The 24,952-nt window shown below is 44.1% G+C and overlaps 1 protein-coding gene across 3 annotated transcripts in view; it reads right to left on the reverse strand.

Moving 5' to 3' along the window:
• The window catches only part of LRIG1 (leucine rich repeats and immunoglobulin like domains 1), a 164,357-nt gene that overhangs the window by 72,906 nt on the left and 66,499 nt on the right, over positions 1-24,952 (reverse strand). For all 3 annotated transcript variants that reach the window (XM_073901516.1, XM_073901517.1, XM_025884709.2), the window contains one exon: positions 1,045-1,116. In XM_073901516.1, the coding sequence (XP_073757617.1) occupies positions 1,045-1,116 (72 nt within the window). The remainder of the gene's footprint in view (positions 1-1,044; positions 1,117-24,952) is intronic.

Here is a 24,952-nt window from a genome sequence, read left to right on the forward strand (position 1 = left end):
CTCAGTTGGTTAAGGGACTGCCTTCGACTCAGGTCATGATCCTGGAGTCCCGGGATCGAGTCCTACATCAGGCTCCCTGTTCAGCGGGGAGTCTGCTTCTCCCTCTGACCCTCGCCCCTCTCATGCTCTCTCTCTCTCTCAAATGAAAGTAAGTAAATAAATAAATAAATAAAAATTTAAGTGGCACATTTAAAAATTTTTAATTTACATGATAAAGTATTCAAAACTGTGAGGGTTAAGTATGAAAAAGATACAAAACTATAAGATACATATACAGTTTGATCCCCAAATTCTACATGTAGAGGTATGTATTTTTCACTAAGTATTCATAGTGGTTATTATGTCTGGTGATTTGAATCAGTCTTTACATATTTCTAGACTCTAAATTTCCTGCAGTGGTTATATGCACGACTTATGCAGAAGTTTCTCTAAAGTCCCTATGAAACTAAAATTCCTGATAACCCGACATCTATGTTAAAAGCAGAGTTCTTTACAGTCAAGAAGAAGGAAAGAGGGAGGCCTGATTTACAGGACTCTGCATGAGGCAGGGGGCTGGCTGAGAGTATCCCAGGCAGTGATAACGCCTCGCTCTGTCTGGACATGAGAGAGGAAAAGCCAGCCTCTGTGTCCATTCTTCTAGACCTGTGCTTCCCGGAGAGCAGAAGCGGTGAGCTGGTGCATGAGCCTCTGCCGAGCAGGCTGCTCTACCTCCCGGGGCAACGGCGGGGAGGTACCAGTCAGGTGTGCCAACACAAAGGGTCCACGAGGTTTCCACAAAGCAGGGGACCCTCCTATCCATCCCCCACATCCCCATGATTTCTCCAGGATTCTAGCACACCCGTTGATGCCTGCCCACGAGGAGGGAGGGGCTGCAGGGAAGGAGCTCAGGAAGCAGTACGATTCGCGATTCGTCAGGGCGGCCAGTATGCACACATTCCTGCTTGCATGTTTAGACTGCTGATGGGGGGGGGTGGAGGGCAGAGGGTTTCCCCAGGAGCTCTAAGTCCCCCACCCCCAACCGGAGGTTTAGGAGAAAACACTCACACTTCCTGTAGATTCGGCAAGTCCTCAAAACCAGCAGGGTCAATCTCAGAAAGTTTATTATAACTCAGGTTTCTGGTAAAGGAAAAGCAAAAAAAAAGAATAATTAATTAAATCAACATGCAACATTTAACCCCAAATTCAGTAATCTTCTATTCCGCCTCCCAAACCAGGCCCTCTCTCTCATAACTGCCCCTATCCCATACATTATTTGAAGTAACCTTATTAATACTGAGATTTACAGATAGAGCTCCTCCCCACTAGCATCCATAAACAAGTCACTGTGAAAAATCTCCAATCACTGAAACTGGCTAAACTCAAATGGATTTCAACCAATATAATTTCACCACTTAGCAACTTCTAAAGGTAAGTCAGTCCTCTACCTACATTAGAGTGTGCTGATACAAATATTTTGCCCTGAATCAGGTCCAAGGCTATTCCGAATGGCATTTTAAAAGTTAGTATTTTAGTAAAACATCAATAAGAAAAAGAGGGGTCAGGAACTGACCCTTTACTGTCTACAAATCAGTGGTTCTCAAGCAGGGATGACGTTTGGCAATATCTAGAGACATTTTTAGATGTTACAACTGCAGAGAAAAGGCGGGGATGGGGGGGTTGCTACACACATCTACTGCGTGGAAGCCAAAGAGGCTGCTAAATATCCTACAATGGCACAGGACAGCACTTGGCAACAATCATCCAGCCTTAAGTGTCAATGGTAACATTCAGGAGTTGAGAAAAACCCTGGTCTAAGCAAGATCCGATGACTAAAAGTTGCTAAAAGGCACACTCAAAGTTGAAGGAACTGCTTAGAAAGTCGAGACCTTATGAGACGCTAATCATAAAGCTATCCCTGAACACGATGCACCCATCAATGAATAAATACTGGGAGTGACAGTCACACAGGAGAGAGGAGCTGTGGTTACGGGAAATTCACGGCTGGTCTTAACCGAAGGCAGTGAAAGCCTCACATGTGAGCAGCCTTCTCAAGAAGATGGCACCTGCCAACATCATTCAGAATGACCCCTCTCTCCTTTCATCCCCCAGCTATACCCTTAGGCGCACACAGGGAGCAAGCTGACCCTTGTTCAGTCAGCGGAGCTTCTTGGATCAGCCTAGATCAGCTTGATCTTTCAGGAACAGAAATCCACAGAGACATGGTCCAAATGAGACCTTGGTGCATACTGTGCCTTGTTCCCTGCCACCAAAACATACCCAGTCCCACGTATGCCGAAGAGGTCAACATTATTGATCTAAGCTATTAATTCCATTGGCATTAATGCCAATTAACGGTACTGAGAATCATGAGTTTCAAGTCTACCATTTAGGCAGCACATAAGTAGCAACTAGCTTTTAAACTCACTCCAGAGACATTCCAATCAATACTAACCTACAGCTGATAGCCATTTCACTGTCGACTTTAGACATTCATCTAAATAAAAGTCAGACTACACTTGAAATTAATGGTACATCTGTGCTCAGGGCACAACCTGAATTAAAAGCAATTTGTCCAGAGATTATGTTACTATAAAAATTGAAGGTGGCAATTTTTTAAACCACATACTGAAGTCAAGTGCGAGCTTGTCCATGCTTGGGGGTATTTACGATCGGGTACACAGACATCAACAGATTAGACTCAAAAAAAAAAAAAAAATCCACAAATGGAGAGAATTTTCCCACATCAGAAAAAGGACTGGACAGACTTAAAATTTTCTTCTATCTTGAGCTCATTATCATAAACAAGAAGGATGGAAATACTGTTTCTGGGTCTAGAGATACCGTGAGTTTACAGTATCTACCACGTTTGCATCATTATCATCGGTAATGAGAGTTACTGAGCAGGAGGAGACATCAGAAGACTGAGGTCACAAAGGCAAGAGGCCTGGAGGGCAAGCAAGTAGTGTGGACAGTCACCCTGCCAGGGGTGCGAAGAGGCTGACACAGCAGTACCTGCTTGCCCATCAAAAGGGGCATTTGCTCCTGTCTCCAGAAACAAGGGCAATGTAGACCAGTCTTCTCCATTTTCAAGAGAAACTCAAATTCTGAATTCTCAGGTGAAATCCTTTCAATTCTTAAAAAAAAAAAAAATGTAACTCTGGATGGATCAAACATAACGTATCTGTAGGCCACATCTGGACTGAGGACCACCAGTTTTTAACCTTGCATTCTGGGCCACTGACTCTCGAAGCTATTAAGTTCAAAATGCAGGTCTTGTTTCTGGCTTATAGATGTGGCCAGGGATGGAGTCAGCCTCACGCAATCAACTGGTAAACTATCTGGAATGAAATTACTTCCCTTATTCCCCACTCCAGGAGTGGTATTAGAATAACGCCATTTTTAAATCATGACAACCCTTTGGTCCGTCATTCTCTTAAAGAGCACACAAAAAATTGACTTAAATTTCAAAAATGTTGTATAACTTCTGCTTTTTAGATAAGGCTCCTTGGAAAAGGGTCTTTGGCAAGCCAGTCTTACCAAGAAGCCGGCCGGTATCAGGACCTCATGCCAAGACTGCAGGAAATGGCAACGAAGGATGAAGACACCTTACGTGGTAAATTTAAGTTCTCCCTGGGTCCGCCTGGAGAAGACCACTTTTTGACTCTGAATGAACTAGCACAGCCATGTTATCAACAAATGAGTGTCAGAGACTGGTCTGAAGGTCATTCTCCTCTCAGCGTGCCCATCAGCAATTACAGAGAGAGGACAGAGGCTGAAGCTCAGGTCCCCTGCAACAGCTTCGACTTTTGGCCACAGAGCTCCCTAGCTCTGAGGTCTGAGCAGCAACCAGTCCCAAAACCTGGGACAAGCTGTTGATCTTCAGCTGCTGTATCAGGAAATGGGGAAAATATTTACTGTAGTCTCCTTGACAAATATAATCTGAAACGAAATCCTCAGAGACATTTTCTTGTTTGCTCATCTCAGTGAGACAAACTCTCAGCGTGTTTTTCTGTTGTGGTAAAATACACAAAACATAAGAAGTTACCATCTTGACCACGTTCAAGTGTGCAGCTCAGTGGCATTAAGTACGGTCATACTGTTGTGCAACCATCACTACCATCCGGCTCCACAACTGTATCATCTCCAACTGAAACTCAGCACCTCCCCCCAGCCCCTGGCAACCTTCATTCTGCTTTCTGTCTCTGTGAATCGCGCTACTCTGCAGACGTCATGTATCTGTCCTTTTGTGTCTGGCTTACTTGACTTAGCATAATGTTCTCAAGGTCCGTCCATGTTGTAGCCTATGTCACAACTTCCTTCCTTTTTAGGGTTTAACAACATTCCATTTTGTGTGTATGTATACACATACCCCGTATTTTATTCATCCATTCAACAGCTAGTGGACATTTGACTTATTTCCACCTTTCTGCTATTATTAAGAATGCTGTTACGAGCAGTTTTTTTTTTCTCCCAGCATAATTTTGTATTGAGACATAATTGACAAGTACACCACATAATGATTTGATACCTCAGCATAATTCTTAAATAAGGTTTATTTTTAACCCTTGACTGCTATGTTTAATTGATACCACTCATTTCTCAACAATTAAAGAAATACGTTTATTCAGCCCAAGAACTGTGCAGAGAGGGGTGTGGATTCTCTTGGTGGGTCAGAAGAACAATAATCAAAGGGTTAATTAGTTAAAAAAAGAAAAAAAAACCCTTTCACGAGGTCTTTCTTTCCAGGTGGCAGCTGACACGCACACAAATCTAAAGCATCTCACTTATTTCTCCAAACACGATCGCCCCTTACCAGGCCAACATCTGAATGTGTCTTCAGTTGAAGGTTTCAGATTCTCCTGTCAAAACAATTCATCTGTCAACAGGACAGATGCTGTCAAAAGCATTTCTGCACCTTTCAGTAGCAGAGAGGGCTGGAAAGAAACCTCCGGGAATTCAGTTACTGCCAATTGCAGCTTTCACTAAACATTTTGTCAGCCATTGTCATAACACAAATTTTCCCTGTTCTCGTACAAAGGGTGCGCAGAGCTTGGAACAATTGGGCCCAGCCGTAGATATTCTTTCAGCTAATCCGCTGAAAGATGACCATCCGGCCCACCGTTTGGAGAACACACAAGAGGTACCTCTGTGGAGAATGGCTCAAGTTTTATCCCAGTTGTATCTGTGTCTGAGAAGCAAACTGTTTAACAGTGCGTGGCAACAATCTGCTTGCTGAGCATTTTTCCTGACAAAGACCCCCCAACCCTGACCCCACTGCATTGGAAGAGCTAAGTCTTTAAATAGCTGAGCAATCCCCACCACTATGGAAACCTGTGCTGTCCAACTCGGTAGCCCCAGGCCGTGCTGCTTTCACACTGAAAGTGATTAAGATCACACAAAATTAAGAATTCAGTTTTCCTCGGTCATGCTAGCCATATTCCAAGTGTGCAACCACCACATGAGGCTTGCGCCCAAGATAAGGCACCGTGAAGACAAGAGGACATTCCCATCACGGCTGAAATTTCTATTAAACTGTGCTGTATTGAGATCATGCAGGAATTAACACATATTTCAAGTGAATGGGCACTTAATGAAGAAACTTGGATCTCAAACATAAATTTGAATTTCCCGATAATTCAAGAGCTTTGTTAAAACTGTGGTGGGAGAGGGACACCAGTCTTAACATATAACCTTTAGACGCACGAAGTTCTTAACCATCCCAACAGAGGAGAGGGCATTTGAAAATTCAATGCACTAGGAAGATACTCAATAAAAAAAATACCCTCTGAGTGTAATTCTATAAGCTTAATCAGTATTTACATAATCTGACCAGCATCTTCCTGGATTACAACCAGAACCACATATTACAAACTTGGCAAACACTATTCAAAGCTGGCAAACAATAATTCATTGACTCCTTCGAAGTTGAAGGATAAAAAGTTCCGTTTGCTATTGAGTAAGCTGTGGTGAGGAAGTAACCCCAGCATCATCGTTAGACGGACATAATTAGTACTTCATTCTCAAATACAGGTATTGCTCACAGACCACTGACTTAACACAGACAAAATCTCCCGCTCAGGAGAGCAGTGCAACGCAGGGCTGTAGCCTTCAACATTAATAGGAATCCTAATTCTCAGTGGAAGGAAGAAGTCCTAACTCCATGACAAGCGTTCCCTGGGGAGTGAGGTTTTCTTATTCACTTTGGTTTCCAGGCCAGCCCATTTCCCATTACTCAACCCCCTCTGGACCCCTGAACGTCATAGTACTTTGCATATTTCAAGCCTTCGTATGTTTGCTAAACTGAATAATACAGCCAGGAAGGGAAGTGTGAAGCCATCCAATGACCCATCTGGGGAGCACTACCGGGGCGCCGAGGACGAGCCTGGAAGCCCCTTCTTTCTCGGAAAACTGGGCCCTAGTCATCCAGCTCTTCTTACCTCAGAAACTGCACTGCTTGCCACCCGTTAAAAAAGGACTCACCTGCTTAGGACTCCCTGGGAAAAAGTGACTGGTCCTTCCGAATTTCAAGGAGTGTGAATGAAGAAGAACATACAACTTGTTAAAGTTATTTAATCCCTTAAGCTTTTAAGGCCATTTCTGCTGCACTCTTAGCTTCTGAGAAATTACGTGTGGTACACATCGAGTTCCAATGAAATCACCACATTATGCTCCCTAGACCCACATTATAGGTTTTATGAGAATAAGGGATTTCTTTTTAAACCTACAATATTGAATGCTTTTATCTTTTTTTCTGTTATGATGCTTCCCCCTCATTGACCAAAAGCCACAACTGAATAGGCTGATAATATGCATTAAAGGCTTATACTGAGAATAATAATAAAACTGCATCTTAAATTGGAATCATTCCTTTGGCACCCTCACCCAAGAATTCCCACTCGGGAGAAGGTTCTGTACTTGCCGCCATCTTTTGTCAGGAAGCTAAATAGCCCCATATTCCCTAAACTGAGGCTTGGAAAAAGACACACATTCTGCAAACAATTAAATGCAAAATCACTCAGATATCAACTCATTACATACAGCTCATTTTGTAAGCTTTTGGTCAGATTTAAGAAAGTCAGGAATGAATCACAGTTACTTCAGTTTTTGAAAGTGTTACATTGATAAATCTCTATGCACATGAGGCCTGTAAGCAACTCAAAAGAAGAGATAATATGCTCTAGCCATATAAGGACCTCGCAGTGAGTGCCTGCTTTTACTCCTTAAAATCAGCTATAGAAATCAGCATCGGTCTCTGAATTCTAATGCTTAACACATTATCTGACAGAAGTCACCCGTGCCTGCTTCCATAACCCCATAGGTCTTATATGTGCTTCTCTATCTTAATGGTTCACACATCTTACCCCCAGCCCATGGATAATTTGATCGCAGGTCTAAGTCTTTGTCCTTTAGTACCAAACAGATGTCAAGTTCAACAAATATTCACTGTCTACAATGTATACTGCGCTGTGATGATAAATTTTGATACAAATTAGGGTAAGATCTAATCTGTGACCTAATGGAGTTTATAACCTACTGGTCAGAAAAGACTCTGAACCAAATAAATTACAGCCAAAGGCTCTGATATGGCAAGCATCTTCTGAATGATAGACCAGGAGTTGTAAATTGGTGGTTCTTGGGCCATGACTGAACTACAGGGAAATTTGTTTGTTTGTGACTGAAGAGTGTGTGGAGAAAAAGTTTTCACCAAAAAAAATTACAGTTGCAGCTTCTCTTGAAAATAATCTTTGGGCCAGCATTCCTGATAGCAGCCACCAGCTACACTTATTTAGCAAGTACTGCAATTGACCACAGACCTCACTGTTCCTATCATCTCTCCCAGGACCTCCTTACTCATGCGCACTCTCTGCCTGGCCCCTGTATTTGTCATCCTTGGTATGGATACCACTATGTCCAGACGGCGTTCAGAGCAGGGAAGATCAGCTGTGATGAGAAAGGTTAATCAGAAAATGCAACACCTTAGTGAACCCTAGATGAAGAATAGAAAAGGAGCATGGTCTTTAAGGAAGAATACCGGAAAATAAGGCCAGAAAAGTAAAATAAGGTGTGGAAAGTATGAAACTAGACAAATAAACAAAAAGCCAAGAAGTCAGGACCTCCTAGAAAGGAGAAGGGCAAGACATGAACAGTTTTAGGGCAAAGTCAAAAGAGTAGTCCATGTTGTCAGACCACAACCCACTGGGCAGTTAAGTCAAGGGTTATATAAACCTAAACAAATCCCAGTGCCAGGTCCCTCGTGATGCTTAATCTACAGGGCCATTTAAAGTTGGTTTCCAGAAGAAGAGAACAACAGCCCGCTGTTCATCTACTTAAAATTATGGCCAAAAGAGTCAAGAGCCATCCTCCACTGCCAGTAATCAGCATTTGCTTTCTCTAACATCCCTTAAAGCAAGAGATCTGAAGACCTGTTTTTCCTACCCAAATCTTAGTTTGGCAAAAGAGATGAAGTCATTGGGTGTGCTGTGTCTCATGCTTGGTTGTGGGGGTGGTCCCGGAGGGAAGTCCATAAATATCCCATAACACTCCCTCGGGAAATATGGTACATGCATCATTAACCCCTAAGGATTAATTAATTTAATTAAGAGGAGGCACTCTGGCCTCAGCAGCTCTGCAGTTGGTGGGTATTTCACAAACAAAGGGAATCTGAGCAGGAAATAGCTGCTGGCCACAGGCCGACCCTCCCACAAACCTGTCACCTAGGGAGCACCAGCCCTGACCACCCCAGCAGGGAAGAGGGGCCTACAGCCACCATTTGGTTTTGCTATTATAGAAGTGGCATTGCACAGACTTGGAAATGGGGAGGGGAGGAGAGGAGTCAGGAGTCTGGTCTCCTACTCTCTGCTTTATCATCTCTGAAAAGGGATCACAAATCCACCCTTTCAGAGAGTCCCCAAGCTCTACAGGACTTTCCAAACTCATCACGCCCACCATAGGACAGGTTCACCCTTGCCAGACACCCTCCAGCAGAGCAGCTTAATCTTCACCTCCAGAAAGCCCAGCCATTCTGCGGAACAGAGGGTGGTTGGTGCCTCCGAGCCAGGCACTCCCTGCCCCAAGAACCTCTTGTTCAACGTGGCCCTCCTGTGCGGAGGCACCAGGCGCGCCCGTGGGAGCAGGAGCCCATCCATCATGACCGAGAGGAGACAGAAGTGCAGCAAGGAGGCGTGCTCACCTCTGGCGTCACATTTAGGGGCTGGAGTTCCCTCACTGAAAGGATGGAGGGGGGATTCTCCTAAATGAAAACCAAGCTCTACAAAGGCAGGAAACAGAGACTTTGGCTTCCGCAGTAGTTAAAAACAAGTCGGTCAAGAGGGACAGGGAGTGAGGGACATATTAATCTGGTGGATACATTTGGATTCCCTGCTTCACCAAGCGCTCTGTGAAGTCCACCTCGGGTCACATATTACTGGTTTCCTATCCTAACACGTCCACCGGAACCCCTCGGCCCCTACAAATGTCTGCAGGAAGATGAGCTTCTTGTAGAACCACGACTGCAAAATTTAGGGTGTTTGTTAAAAGCATGATGCGGCTTTAAAATTCATTCACTGTGGTTTCACGTGTGGAAGATGCAAACTAGCAACAGCCTATAAATGTTTCTTTTGAGTGAATGCGTCATGCAACAAAATTATGTAAATGTTGGCCCAACCATCAACCCTAAGTGACACTATGATCAGTTTCCTGTCCCAACACACTGAAATAATTCTCCACTTAACACCGAGGGGTTTCACACACCCCGTGCCCTCACCGAAGGGCTCGCGGAGAGGAAAATAACTGTTTTAACACAGCCCCATAAAAAGTACTCCTGGGTCACAAGAACAGGGTGGTCATATTCCAAGCCTGTCTTTCCGGCAGAAGGTACAGCCGAGGATTTCACTGGGATAAAGGGATAAGGGAATTCTATACCAGTGACTCCGGGTTCTTCAGAAACGAAACCTTCAATAACTCCAATAATATTATTACTTCCCGAGCACGACAGACACACATTAAAATCTACAAAACAAACAAAAACCTCTCCTTCCCTCCCTCCGACTCATTCCACACCACCCTCAACCCTCTTGTCTAGAAGTTTCCCAAAAGCAGGAAAGGGTCAAGGCATCTGGTGAGGTTTTCTGAACCCTCCTTTCTGACAATGCACTCTCTAAAATGAAGCCAGCCAACGAAAAGACTAGTACACAAGCCTCTTGTTAGAGAAATGTACGCCAAGAGATTAAAAAAACAAAACAAAACAAAAAAAAAAACTTTGCAGTAACTCACCTCTGGACATGTAACGATCGGGGTCTGTTGTTGTTAAAGAAGAGTACAGTTGACCCTTGAACAACATGGATTTGAACTGTGTGGGTCCACTTACAGATCTTTTTACAGTAGTGTACTGACAATGAAGTTTCCCTTCCTTCTGATTTTCTTAATAACATTTTCTTTTCTCTAGCTAACCTTATTGTAAGAATACAGTAGATAATACACATAACACACAAAATATGTGTTAACTGACTGTTTATGTCACCGGTAGGGGTTCTGGTCAACCGTAGGCTATTAGTAGTTAAGTTTTTTGAGGAGTCAAAAATTATACACAGATTTTTCGACCGTGCAGGGGGTCAGCACCTTTAACCGCCTCCTCCACTGTTCAAGGGTCAACTGTATTTAGAAGGGTGATTTTAGGCAAATATACTTTTGGGTTACAAAACAGCAATATATAGTAAGTTGCCTAACTGTCTCCCTTAAAAGGGAGGAAGAAGGAAATGAAAGCTTTCTTTTTTAAGCAAATACATCTGTACAAACAGCTTACCTTAGTGTTATCAGCATCTCTTTCCTCCCCTGCCTACACACACACACACACACACACACACAAAATTTAAGGGACAAATGACATAAGTGGGTGTAACTACCTTCCCAGGCTAGAGCTGCTCATAAGGAAAATCCTGGGAAGCCAGAACTTCCCAAGGGTGTGCGCTGGAGTCCTCAATCAGCTTCCAATGGAACGTACATACATCTTTCATTTTTCCAACTGAAATCACACCCACTACTCACTAATGTCTTTGACGTCTCTTTGTGCCTGTGTGAAGCCCAAGCATCCAAAATTGATAAAGCAAATAAAAAATCTAGGTGTACTTGCACTTACCACGATATTCTACATTACAAACAGATTAAGTACAAGGTTCCTTCAAATATTATCATTATAATATTCTCTTCTAAGTTTTCAACATCATCTTCTAGATTTCAAAATATTCAAATATTATCTTCTAGGTTTATCCTCCTTTCCTTTCCTGGCTACCTTAAACTTAAAAATGAAGATTCCCTCAGACACAGAGAACAGATCCCTGGAATTAAGTCAGCCAAAGTCAAAAATTGAATTTACCCACAACTTTTCAAGAATACATCCTGCTGTATTACAGGGAGGCACGAGAGCATCTCTAGCTAAGTATTTTAAAGAAAACGCAGTTTTAAAAGGTCAGCCTCCTGGCTAACAGTTAAGTCGCTGACTTTATTAGCTAGCTTATCGACTTGGGATCTCGTTCTGTCAATTTTTCCGTTGGGCTTTTTAAAGTTTATGTGTGTCATGAAATGCCTGGCTGAAGCCAAAAGGCACAGTTTTTTCTTTCTATGATACTAAGATGTCATGAAATGCTGTAAACTTAAGAGCCCGTCTCCATGGTTTTCTGGGGCCGTGATGACTTCTCTAGTCCCAGTCGGTGGCTGAACAGCTGAGAAGCCCAAGGTCAAGGTGCACCAACCACACAGTACTGCAGCGTCCACTGTCCTATACTGACTACTTTCAGCTATTAAAACATGGCACTTCCTTTTCACTGAAATTACAAGCACAAAGAATCAGATGATGCGTGTGACTTCCATCTTTGAACACACTAAAATTTTACTATGTCAAACGGGAAGCTGGCTGTGAAAATGACAGAACCGTCATACACTTTCATTTCTGCTGCTGCTTTTTTTTTAATCATTCACCAAGCCCTCTAAAAAGATGCCTCACCTCTCCCACATGGTCCATCTACATTCATCAGGGCCCTGTGCACCGTAACATGGAGAGGCCCTCACATCTGTGCCCGTGCCCCACCCCTAAACCGCCCCCCCCCACCCCACCAAGTCTGCAGTTCCAGGTTTGACTCCCAAAGGTGCATCTTAAAGGGTGGGTCCGAGCAGTAAATTCCACTTGCTAAACTCTACTTCAATCAAATAATGAATCCTGGCACCTGCGGGATGGGAGTCTGTTTTTATTTTTTTTATTTTTTAATTTTTTTTAAGATTTTGTTTATTTATTTGAGAGAGAGAGAGAGAATGAGAGAGAGCACGAGAGGGAAGAGGGTCAGAGGGAGAAGCAGACTCCCTGCTGAGCTAAGAGCCTGATGTGGGACTCATCCCGGGACTCCAGGATCATGACCTGAGCCGAAGGCAGTCGCTTAACCAACTGAGCCACCCAGGCGCCCGGGAGTCTGTTTTTAAAGTGAATCACCACCAGTGGTGACAAGAACCCTACCAATAATCAATCACAAGGGACTCCCTTTGGAGCGCCAGCTACAGGCTTGAGAAACCTCAGCAACACCACGTGTCCCTTCAGATACTGCATATCCTCTCTGTGTACTAGCGAGAGAGAAGAGCCATTCAATTCCCACCTCAGCAGGAAATCAAGGCCCAACGGGCCACACCAAACCCAGACATCAGCTACATCGAGGCAGCTAGGATGTCTTCGCGTAATGCTTGTTATGTGATGAACACACAACCCCCCAGCTTCCACCATCACTCCTTTTTAAAGATCATATAATCAGACCGACTTGGTCAAAGTCTCTGTTCAGCTTGCCCTAGCAAGGTAACTCCTATCATAGCTTCCTTCTAATAAACTCACTACCTTTTCTTTTTTTGGGGGGGTGGATCTCACATGGAGGGGGTGATGCTCCTGCATACTTGACACTAACAAAATTGGCATCGCTAAGCCCCCTTAGGTTAGAGGGCAATTTGGTTCTGTGCCACAAGATATAGGAGATTAAACAAAGTATGGTTCGGGGTGCAGCACAGTTGGCGCCATAAAGATTCAGCCATGACACCCAACCTGTCTTCCAGCTAAGACTCCCCAGGCTGGCTTTCCCTTCTCCTCACTCCCCCACACTCAGTTCTCAAATAGTGTCAAAGCAAATCAAAGACCCTCGGGTCCCAGGTCCAGTCCGCATGGCCACACAAGCATGACTCTGCAAAAAAGCACCGACTTCCTTTACCTGCTGCACACTCAATGGTGATCGATAAACCAGAGCGGGTTTGGATTCGGTTAGGTTTAAGCTTGCACAAGCACAAAAAGAAAAACCACCCACTTTCAAACCCAGAGAGCTACTGCAGAAAGCACCTGCACAAACCCGTCAGGGTGGTTTATAAGGTCACAAGCACCTCAGAAAAGATCTTTTATTCCTAGGGCCATGAGACCAATGGGAGGCCTGCCACACTGCCGGTGTCAATATTTATCTAAGACCTAGGCATTCATGATGGTATAAACCAGGCACTTTTTCAACTTACTCATTCATGTAATTTACCACTACAAAGCCCCCAAACAGAGATGCATTTACAGCTTGAATTTCTTTTTTTTTCCATTTCCATACAGGAGGCTGGCTGCGGGGCCCCGCAGTCCATGTCAGCAGTAATCCCGGCAGTATGAGAATAAGGCACTCAATGTATTCCAATATCAAATGTCATTGCACCTGAGGACAATAAAGAGGGGGAAAGGGGAAACAAAGCACCAGCTCTCTCCCTTCCCATGGCACGCACATTTTCTGCACTGCAAATGAGCAAAGCCTAGACCTTGTGGTAAAGTAACTGAACCCCTAGAACCACGCCCAGGCATTTCTAAGTGTGACTTACTCACACTGCAGGATTAATCCAGCAACCAATACCCAAAGGTATGCAATGCCCAAAGGAAGACATCTGCTATTTATTCAACAGCCCTGTCTGGTGGGCTCCAATCTCCCTTCTCTTCACCCTTTACCGAGTCTTCCCCCCTTAACCTCCACATAAAGGCCTCTATACACAATTCCCCTTCCTAGGTAAAAGGCAGAGGCATAACTAGTCTATTTATATCAACTTTAGACCTCCAAAAATAGCTGTGCATTGCAGAAACCAGGTTCACAGATGGATTCCTCCAATATCGCCCCATCAAAGTCCTTAAATCCCTTGTTTGCAACAGATGCTAATTGCAGCTCCCTCCATGGGCTGTGCTGGCTTCTTCCAAGGAGACACACTGCTGTGCTCTAGTGGAGGAGGCCAACTTCAGGCTTTCATGCCAAGGAAACCAAGGCATTAGACCAAGATATCTCTCTTTCCAGTGACAAATTAAAGAACCTGCCTCAAAGCCTGCAAAGTTGCTGGGAAGTGACAGATGTCTGAAGCCAGCTACCCATGATTTACTAAATCTACTTTTCTGACCCAATATACATAATTCTTCCCAACAGTACAGGTACCCCCACCAAACCCCTCTCTAGGACTCTGGATAGTCCACGTAACCCAATAAAGATCATCACAGTGCTATCTGCCAACAGGTTGCAAATCACTTCAGCTCCTTCTTAAGCAAAATTATGATGGCAAGTGATGGCTATGATATATGATGCATGTGTGGTCTGTGAGGGGCCAACATTCCTACCTCTGCTTTAAATATGCCTGCTGAGTGAAAGCAGGCAAGCACTGAGCCCAAAATGGTAGCAGCTGAGGGTGTGGTCAGTTTTATTTTTTTCTTACTTAAAAATATATATGACACTTAAGCGGCCAGTATTTCCTCATGTACACTGAAGTTAATAATTCACAAACCAACTGACATTCATCAAGGATCAGAAAATGTAAAGGTGGTTTGTGCAAACACTTGTGTTCTTGCTCTTACTTAACAGCTGGTTTATTTAACTGATGGCTTCTGTTGCCATGAGGGGCAGGTACTACAAAATGTTATTTGTTAAGGCAGATACACACTACCCAGGTTGCTGAGCTTCTGAGTTTCACGTTATCCAAACTCCAGTGATTATTTTCCCCTCAGAGGGAACAGTTAGACAATGCTCATAAGGCAAAGATACGGGACAAAATTACCCTAGTTCGCTACTTTATTGTAACCATGCTCTCTCATTTCTAATCTGGCTCCTCTTAATGGACTATCCCCAAAGATGCCAATGTACAGAAGGGGCAGTAGGTATGGTTGGAGCAGCGCTCATCCTGGCAGCAAGCTGCCTGGATCTCAGACCCGACAGTCTTCTCTACATGAGGAAGATGCACCTCCCCAAAAAGGAAGGTCTGATTCCCTCTGCCTTTTATGCTTCCCACCTCTCTTTCTTTTCTCTTTTTTCTGTGTCTGTGTGTTTATGTGTGTGTGTGTGTGTGTGTGTGTGTGTGTATGTGTGTGTGAGAGAAATTATCAGGCTATTCTTACAGGCATGGAAAGTACCAGCTGAAATTGATATTTCAATTGATATGAGAAACTTAAATGTGGGCACATATTTTTCTAGATTTTGGAAAATACAGTTTTAAACATAATTTAACAGTTTGAGAAGTCATGAAATAATATCTTTTATTTATTCAATAATAATGAGACATTCTTATAATTTGTAATAAATTTTGACATGGAAAACAGTAGTGCTTTTTGGTCATAAATTATGAAAACTCCAATGATACTAATACAATAATATACTATTAGTATTACATTATAATATAAGCATACTATAATATGATATTTAATTACTACTGTCTTTTTTCTTCATAGGATACTGAGTTTTTTGGTTTGTTTTTTTTTTTTGAGTAGCGCTGACCCACAATGCACCTCTTTCTTGATCTCACTTAGCTTCACCCTCTCTACAATCACACAAATGTGTGCTGAGAATGGGGGAAGGGAGAAGGAATCTAAGGAAGCCTTTGCCAACCTCTTTTTTGAGTGTCTCCACCCTGTTGCAGGACAGAAGTGTTCCCAGTTGTTGGTTGTGGTAGGTTTTCAACCACAGGAAATGAAACCTTGGCTGTATGAGTTCTGTGCACAGCCATGGACCTACTACAAACATGTGACCCAGAGCACGGTTTACGAATCTGTGATAGCTTCAAGGCTGCGTGAACATCCAGGAGCCTTGTTAAACAGGTTACACATTAACCACCACACATCTCAAGGAAGATCCTATCACCTCCACCATCTCCACACCTTTCACATCCCGCCTTTGAAAGGGCTTCCTGGAAATGGCTACCACGGAGTTTAAAATAAATGCCGATGGGTCCACTTTCCAGTTTTTTAAGAAAGGGCTACTTTCAGCAGGTACAGCTGATCCTTCGAAGGCGTCAAGTGAACCCCCAGGAGGGAGAAAAGAACAGCACACTGAAAAGATGTGTAGGTTGGCCAACCTGTGGTTATTTCTACAAGTGTGTGTGCGCAGATGTTTAAAGGACACAGGGAAATAGTGCCTGGGATAATTCACAAAGCAGAAAAGCCAGTGGTCACTCACATGTGGTTTGGAAATTAACAAACACACCAACGCTCATTCAGCACCTGCTGGGTACCAGGAATGGCGCTGGGCTCTAGGACCATGCTGTGTAAGTGGCCTCTACCCACAGAGTTTACAATCAGGAGGGGAAGACAGACGCTGAGGAGGTAACTAGAGATGTGCTCTAAAGGCTCTCCCGGAGTGAGATAGCAGCCACCCTTGCCTGGGTGTTCTAGGAAAGCCCTCTGAGGAAATGCTTAACCTCAGACCAGAAGATAAAGATGAGTCACAGAGGACAACGCGACCACAGGCAAAAGCCTCGAGGGAGGAAAAGGCTCTGCTGGGGAAGGAACTACCCGGTCCTGTCTGGGCTGGAGCTCCAGAACACCCCCAGTCCCACGCAAGCACAGAGGAGGGCAGGAGGAAAGGGAACAGGGGCTGGGGGTCACAGGGGCTTGTTGCAGAGCCTCAGGGAGCCCACCGTCCAGAACAGTGGCTCTCTCACTTCGGACTCCAAAGCCAAGTCCCGCTCAGCTTTAAAATGCAGACTCCCAGGCCCCACACCACAGATTCGGACTCCAAGGTCAATGGGGGAGTGAGAGAACGCCTCCTGGCTATCTGGGGACTAACAGGGCGCCGTCACGCAGCCCCTACTTCCCCTGTTTGGAGATAGCCGACTGGCCAGTCTACCTAAGTCAGTGGGTCTCCAAAGGTGGGGCTTTCAAATTTTCCAAGCTGTACCCGTAGGCCTTCCCTCAGCTTCACCACCACTTGGAATCCCCGCCTCCAACCACTTGGCTCATCTAGAATGGAACTAAAGAGTAGGAAATTAAAAACAAAAAAACAGAAAATCTGATCCTCTACATCCAAGCCAAAGGCTCTAAATACTTACAGAGATTCAGTACTAACCCCTGAATAACACAATGAGCCCCTCTCCCTCTCGTTCCTTGTTGTAAAGGAAACCCTCACAAGGCCTCCAGCTTCCTTTCCCATTAAAAGCCACCAGGGCCAGCGTTTTCAATTAGCTGTGTCAGCCCACCACCCCGAAGCCGTCCAAGTTCAATTTGTCTTCCCTCCCCCAGCTTCCGGTTGCCACCAAGCACTTCACACCTCCCTATTGTAAACCCGTCCAGAGCAATTACCCTGCCTGCCTTTGGACAGCCTCAATACTGCATTTCTAATTTATAGCTGCAAAGCTCTGTCGGCAAAGGCAGGCTTGCCCTGGAGCAGAGGAAATGCACAGAAAATAGACTTGGCTATAAATGTATACGCATAGCAAGTTTCCTTAGGTTACAGGTGGGCAAATTCTCCCGTTCTCGTGGTGGAGAACTCTGTGTGTGATGAGGTCCTGCAAAGACCCCCACACTTAGATTCACTGCATGAAGAACCACCGTTCTGTTCTCTTACATTTTCCCCTCTGCCTGGGATTACAAACCAGGGGGTAAGTAAACCAAATAAACCAGGTAAGTATCGTCCATTATATTTCTACATGAATTTTCTTAAGTCTTTAAAAAATCTTAAAAATGCAATTTCTCTCATCTAAGGAAAGTAACACAGAGGAAAGCATGTCTACCTGGGGAAAACCCCAAACCATTCAAAACTGTACAACCTCTCTCTTTTTAAGATGACCCAATTAAAAAGTAGACAAAGAATCTGGACATCCCTCCAAAAAAGATACACAAATGGCCATTAAGCCCAGGAAAAGATGCTCTGCATCACCCGTCATGAGGAAAATGCAAATCAAAACCACAAGGAGATAGCACTTCACACCCCCTAGGATGGCTATCATTAAAAAGACAGACCACAATTACTACTGGTGAGACTGGGGACAAAGAGGGAACTTTATACACTGCTGGTAAAGTGCACAGAGTCTCTGGAAAATCTAGCAGTTCCTCAAAAAGTTGAATACATTTACCCTATGACCCCGCAATTCCACCTCAGGTATAAACACACCCCAAGGCCAATGAAAATGTACATTCACACAAAAACTCACACACCAATGTCACAGCAGCAGCATGCAAGAGAACCAAAAAGTGGAAACAACCCATAGTCCATTAACCGATGAACAGATAAACAAAATGTGGTATATCCACACCATGGAATATTATGCAGCCGTAAAAAGGAAAAATTGCCGACACATGCTATAACATGGAAGAACTCTGAAAATACTATGCCAAGGGAAAGAAGCCAGACCCAAAAGGCCAATATTGTGCAATTCCATTTATATGAAATGTTCAGAATAGGCAAATCCATAGAGATAGAAAGTAGCTGTTGCAGGGGAGAGGGAGGAAGGAAAAGGAGGGAGGGACAGCTAGTGGATCCACGGTTTCATTCTGGGGTGATGAAAATGTTCTGGAATTAGTAGGGATGGTTGTACAACTCTGTGAATACGCTAAAAACCCTGGATCCTATCTCAGCTCAGATCTTGATCTCAGGGGATGAGTTCAAGCCCCCGCACTGGGCATGGAGCTTACTTAAAACAAAACACCCTGGATCCTATCATTTAAAAGGATGATTTTCATGGAATTTGAATTACATCTCAAAAAAGCTATTTTTTTAAAGAAAAAAAACTTACTGTCTTATCAGGCTCTCTAAAATCTAATCTGAAAATGCCAACCAGCCACTTCTGTACCACAAAAATGCAAAAATAATTTTCCAAGTGCCAGTAGATAAATGGAGTGGAGAGCAGGCAAAATACCTGCACTTTGAATGGTAAAGCCATGATACCACCTTCAAAAGTCCTTCCCACGCAGTCAATCCGTTCTGCTTCCTAAACTGTACTAGACTCACTCCCCTAGCTCTGCTCATGAATCCATCACAAATGGAAAACCTCATTTAGAGTATACCCTCCCGTTGAAAACAATTGCTCAGGATTTGGAAAGAGCATTTTCTTGTTCTTTTGAGTATTTAATAAGGCCATGGAAAGCAGGGCTCCCAATGGCCAGCGATTCAAAAATTAAGAACAAGCCAGATGGCAGTAAAAATGTCCCCACAATGGGGAGAAGTAAATTAATTAGATTAAGATGAAGATCTAATTGATTAAGATCTAACCCCAGACTGGTTTTAGAATCATAGCATGCTATTTCTGGAAAAGTCTCTCCAGTGGAAAGGCTGGAGACTATATGTTTCAATTTTAGATTAAAATTAGGTGACGATCACTGAAAGCAGCTATAAATGTCCGCCCCCCCAACACACACACAAGCCCCCCCTCCCCACAGGTGTGCTGGTTGTTCCTGGCCAGGAGCATGTCCCCTAGACCTCGAAGTGCTGTCCTTGCCAGCAAAGATGTAGTTAACCAGGAAGTCCGAGAGTCTACTGGGACCTGGATTCTAACCAAGATCAAAGAGATTCCTGTTGCTCCCCTTGTGCAATGAACTTCTTTCACCCAACATCATTCACACTTTCAGAGTGCAAAGTTCACTCTGATATTGGTGAAGTTCACTCTGATATTTCTCACTTTGTAGCTGTTTTGGCAAGTGCCCCTTGGCCTGGTTGTTCATTAATATATAATCAGAACATTAAGAGCATTGTTTCCTCACCTTCTAGGGAGTCTGTGGCCGATTTAATAAAGTTGACATTGTCCCCAGTGTGGGGACTGAGAATCCAAAGATGCACGACCTGGAGGGGACGTACGTGAATCTCTGTTCACAAACACACAAAGTATTTCACAAGATGTTTCTGATATTCCTACACGGCAAAGGGATAAGATTAAAATGCTTATCTCACCACAGAAATTGAGCTGGCACTTCGTTCCTTTTAATCCTTTCAACATCAAATGACTTCTTACCTTGAAAACCCTTCCAGGAAGGAGTGACATCTGTGGCCAGAAGACAAACCAAGGAGAAGGGAAGTCTTCCGCGCCGTCAGGCAGTTTTCGAGAACACGGGTTAGCGCGCTACTTTTACTTTTCAAAAATCAGAAACACACAATGACAACTCACTTTCAAGACCATGTTTACTTTGCTGGAAGCCACATTCTAAACACGTCCTCGTTTGTAGAAGGGAAGCAGCTTACAGTCCAACCTTGTTTATGCTCCAAGTAGGTTTGACAGAAAAACCACATCAATTTGTTTTAAAATAATTTCCATTTGCTGGAAGCTGTTCCTGAAGGGTTCTCCGCCACGCTAATCTGCTCTGATTCCTACCAGCTGTAGGTACCAGGCACGCCAGCCACAGACAGGGCGGCTCGGGCACGGGCAGGCTGGCTCCGCAGGTCTTGAGCACTCTGGGGCGACTTCTGGGTAGCTGCAAAGCCACCGCCACATTCCCCTCCAGAACACATAACCAACTTCAGTTTAAAAAGAACACGAAAACATTTCCTAGGTCAGAATCAAAATCTGTGACATGGCCACACAGAGCATGGTTTTCTCTGCAGTGACACCTGGGGGGAGAGAGGCTTTTCAGACTCTCAGAAACACATCATCTCCAGAATTAGGGATATGGACTGGTGTTCAAGCCCAGAGTTCACAGTTGAGGGCATGAAGTTCATTTATTTGGCTAAGTGAGCATCAGAAAAAGAAGGAAATTTAAAAAGGAAATGTCTACGAGTAACATATGTAGAGATCTTCAGCCTCATCATCCAAAGAAATGCACACTAAAATAATCCAATGCAATTTTCATGTATTAAACTGGTGTACGGTCACAGAAATAATAGAGCAGCATCTAATGTTCTTGAGGGTGTGGGGGAAATGGGCACAATTTCATATGCAAATTGGTGGTCTCTTAGGAGCAGCAGTGCCAAAAATCTTAAGACGTTGTATATCCTGAGCAATATTAATTTAGTAACTCCGTGTAAGGAAATAGGAAACGTATAAACATATATGTATAAGGATGTTTACCTCAGTTTAGGAAAAAACTTAGATGCCTATTATCAGAGAAAGTTGAATTATGACTTAAACCGTATTTTTAAAAAATGTTTAATATTGGAGAAAATATGACATTGAGTATTTTTTTTAAAAAAAGCAGAATTACAAATGTATAGCAACCTTAATTTTGTATTAAAAAATAGAACTCAAAATAGGTATTCAACCACGGACATATTCATACACCAGAGTGATAATGTTTATCACTGGATAATGAGATCAATTATTTTTTTCTTTTGTAGTTTCCTCTTTATTCAATAGACATGTCTACCATGTGTCACCAGAAAATCAAAAGTAATTAAAACAAAAGCATGGTAACTAGACTGTAGGTCAATAGTAGAAAACCCCATTAACATGAAACCATGCTCCTTGACTACCACAACTTACTGGGTATACAAGGGCCTTTCTATAAGTAGATCTCGATACCATTAGAACAAACAAAACATTTGAGGCAGAGCTCACTGAGCCGAACACAGCATTCCCCCCGACCTCTTGTTAACATCTCCAGGAGACTTGCCCACACCTGAGGTCCATGCAGAAAGGGGCCAGATTTAGAAATCTATCTGCTCCAAGTCACCTGCCATGGAAGCTTCTATAAACCGAAGTTGCTAGTTTGGATCAAACCACTGAGGGCATGCTAACCTGCCCTTCGTGTTCTCGCAACTCGCTCCGGTCAAGGAGAGCAGCCTTTTCCTCTGCCAGCAAAGACGGAGAAAAACGACCTTGGCCTGACCATCCTTTTTGTCAAAGTAGAGGTCTTTGGAAAGTCAAGAAGAGCCAAGCAACCCAGACCAGCTGCCTGGCCAGGGCTCAGCATAAACTGAGCAAAATAACCACAAAGGGAAGGGTGTCTAGACAGCCTCAGTCTAGGTAAGAAACAACCCTCCCCTCAGTGTCAGTTCTCAAAAAACAGACTCCAAACATCAGCTCTAGCAAAGGAGCAGATGAGAGACCATGTCGACAGTTGGGAAACACAGTGTGGGCTCCCTCGCCAAACAGAACGTGTGGGAGCGCAGCCAGGTCTGGCCCACCTGCCAAGGACAGCCACCGGAGACCCGGAAGGGAAGCAAAACCTGGGACCCCATGTTGGGGAGAGGTCATATGCAGTGCCCAAACCGAACAGGAGTTTCAGTAACAAAACCTGAATATGGGATTTAAAAGCCACCTTCCCACAACAGAGGAACGAAACACAGTCGACTCATACTGGGGCTCAGAAATTGCCTAACTTCAACCCTTTGTTTCTTCTTCCTTTCCATTCTTCTAAGTCTCTCAACCCTAGTATTTGGTGGGGAATAGAGGCCGCTATCAGACAAGGTATATTTAGAAAATGTACAGACAGATGAGCCCCTGGGAGGCCTAAATTATCCTGAGTGCTTGGAAAATATATCTCTACAGGATTTATAGGACCACACAGAATGAACACCGATGGCTCTATCTACATTGATATCTGTACTTAACATATAATGTGGGCCAGATTCTAGAAACACAATGGTAGGTCAGACACAAAACCAGTCCCTGCTTTCAGGGAGCTTACAGACGAATGAGGGAGTCAGAGAGTAGTCAACACTATATGAAGCACAAGAGCGCTCTCAAAGCAGAATTCTAACCCAGAGGGAAGGTCAGGAAAGGTTTCCAAGAGAAGAGACAGCTAAGGGGGGATGAGGGGAGTTTGCAACGCAAAGAGGGAAGAACATCTCTCCAGGCAGAGGGCCGAGGGCAGAAGATGCGAGGGACGGGACACAGGCGGTATTCTAAGGGCACGGAAAAAGTCCCACGTGGTGGCCAGGACACAGGGAGCCACGTAGGAAGAAACAATAAATGCTGGAGAGGTGGGTGGACATCCAGAGCTTTAGGCAGTGGGAGTCATGTATTCCAACGTGTGACTCTGCAGAGACTCTGTGGCTGGCAGGGGAAGCAAAACAGACAGGAGGAAAATCTCCCCATACCCCCTAAAATCTGTATACCACAACGAAATAGTGTAGAAGAGTTGAATATAAAATGTATCCTACAAAACCACCAAGGAATTCTCCCTTTCTTCCTTCCATCTTCCCTGCTGGGGTCTTTTTTTTTTTTCTTTTAAGATGAAGAGTGGGGGCCAGTGTGGGTCACTGGTGACCACCACAGTCTCCCAGGACCACATATATCTCCCAGGGCTGCAGAACTCATGGCATGCCAAGGATTTCAGGCGGAATATAAACTCCATCGGCAGGCTAAACTGTTTATATGTTCTTGAGTTAAAAATACACCACTCAGGTCAGCGTTAACACCAGGGCCTTATCACCAAGGCTGTCTGTAAGCTGGTTACACAAGGCCAGCCTATGGCTCACCCATCTTTTAAATGTGCCTCAGTCTACAAATTGTCTAATGATACATCAGCGAGATTACAATAAAGCCACCAAATATACATGCATTTGAGAAAAACACTTTCCAAACCCAAGGATACTTTACTGTTTATAAATAGTTTACTTTTTTTTGATCCCCGAGCATATAATATTCGCAGTTGCTCCAGAAACCAAAGAAACATGGAACAGGAACCCAAACCACAACCTAAGAGAAACAATAAACAACAGATGGTGAGACATATGCGCCTGCTACCACCCCCTTCACCAAAGGGGCACACCAAAAATGGATTCTGACACACGAGTCTACCAATGAAGACGCACGCTCTTCAAGATCCCATTCAAGACACCATTTACGGAGCCCGGGCTGCCTGGCAGGAACTGCCCCCAGTGCTTTAGGCCCCCAGGAGGTGAAGGGCCAATCCCTGTCCTCAAGGAACACACAGCCTCGAAACGGAAGCAAGACAAACACAAGAAAACAAATGGTACTCGTTTTTACCATAGTCATTCTAAATACCAGCATGGAGAGTCAGGTTTGAGTTCTAACTTTGGCAATGGCTAGACCCTGGGCAGGTCAGCCAACCACTGCAGGCCTCGCGGATAATGCAGAGGTATTACGTTTCATGGAGTTAAGATGATGATCACGTTAAAGGACAGGGTTCCGGCTGCCAAAATGTCAAGTGCTATGACTGCCAGAGTTATAACAAGAGTAGCTAACCTTTCTCAAGCTGCTTCTGCTAGGTGTTAGGCCCTCCTCTAAAAATTACAGAATTCAATTTTGTCCTCCTAACAAGTAGTGAAGTGGGCATTACAATGACCCTCAACTGATGTAAAAGGAAACTGAGTCAATGGGCTAAGATCACCCAGGCAGCCTGGACTCCAGAGCCACCACTCTGACCCCTGTGTCACCTAACAACATGGCTGCTGCATCCCCATGGCCACACGTGGGGAATGGGGGGGGAGCGTTTGTGGAGAATGAGGACCTGGCGTTATCCGCCCCAGCAGCCCCTGACACCCCGCACTGTTCTGGGCTCTTCACTGGTGAACATGGCTTGAACTTATTTGAAGTGTTCAAGACAAATGCTTAAATAAGTTCAGGCCCACGTCATGTTGGCCTTACCTAGTGATTCTTACTAGCTGATGTTTACACAAATTTTTAAAAGGTCATGTGTCTTGAAACAAAGGGGAGGGGTCCCCATAAATGAGTGTGGCTGTCAAGCCATTTTCCATACACGGGCATGTCTATTTTAGGTATCACAATCTCAATGTCCAATGATTCTGCCAATTTCACCTCAATGCTTTTTTTTTTTCTTTTTAAACTCTGA

Source organism: Callorhinus ursinus, unplaced genomic scaffold (assembly GCF_003265705.2).
Source record: "Callorhinus ursinus isolate GAN/ISIS: 27379988/994484 unplaced genomic scaffold, GSC_fseal_2.0 scaffold15, whole genome shotgun sequence".
NCBI lineage: Eukaryota > Metazoa > Chordata > Mammalia > Carnivora > Otariidae > Callorhinus > Callorhinus ursinus.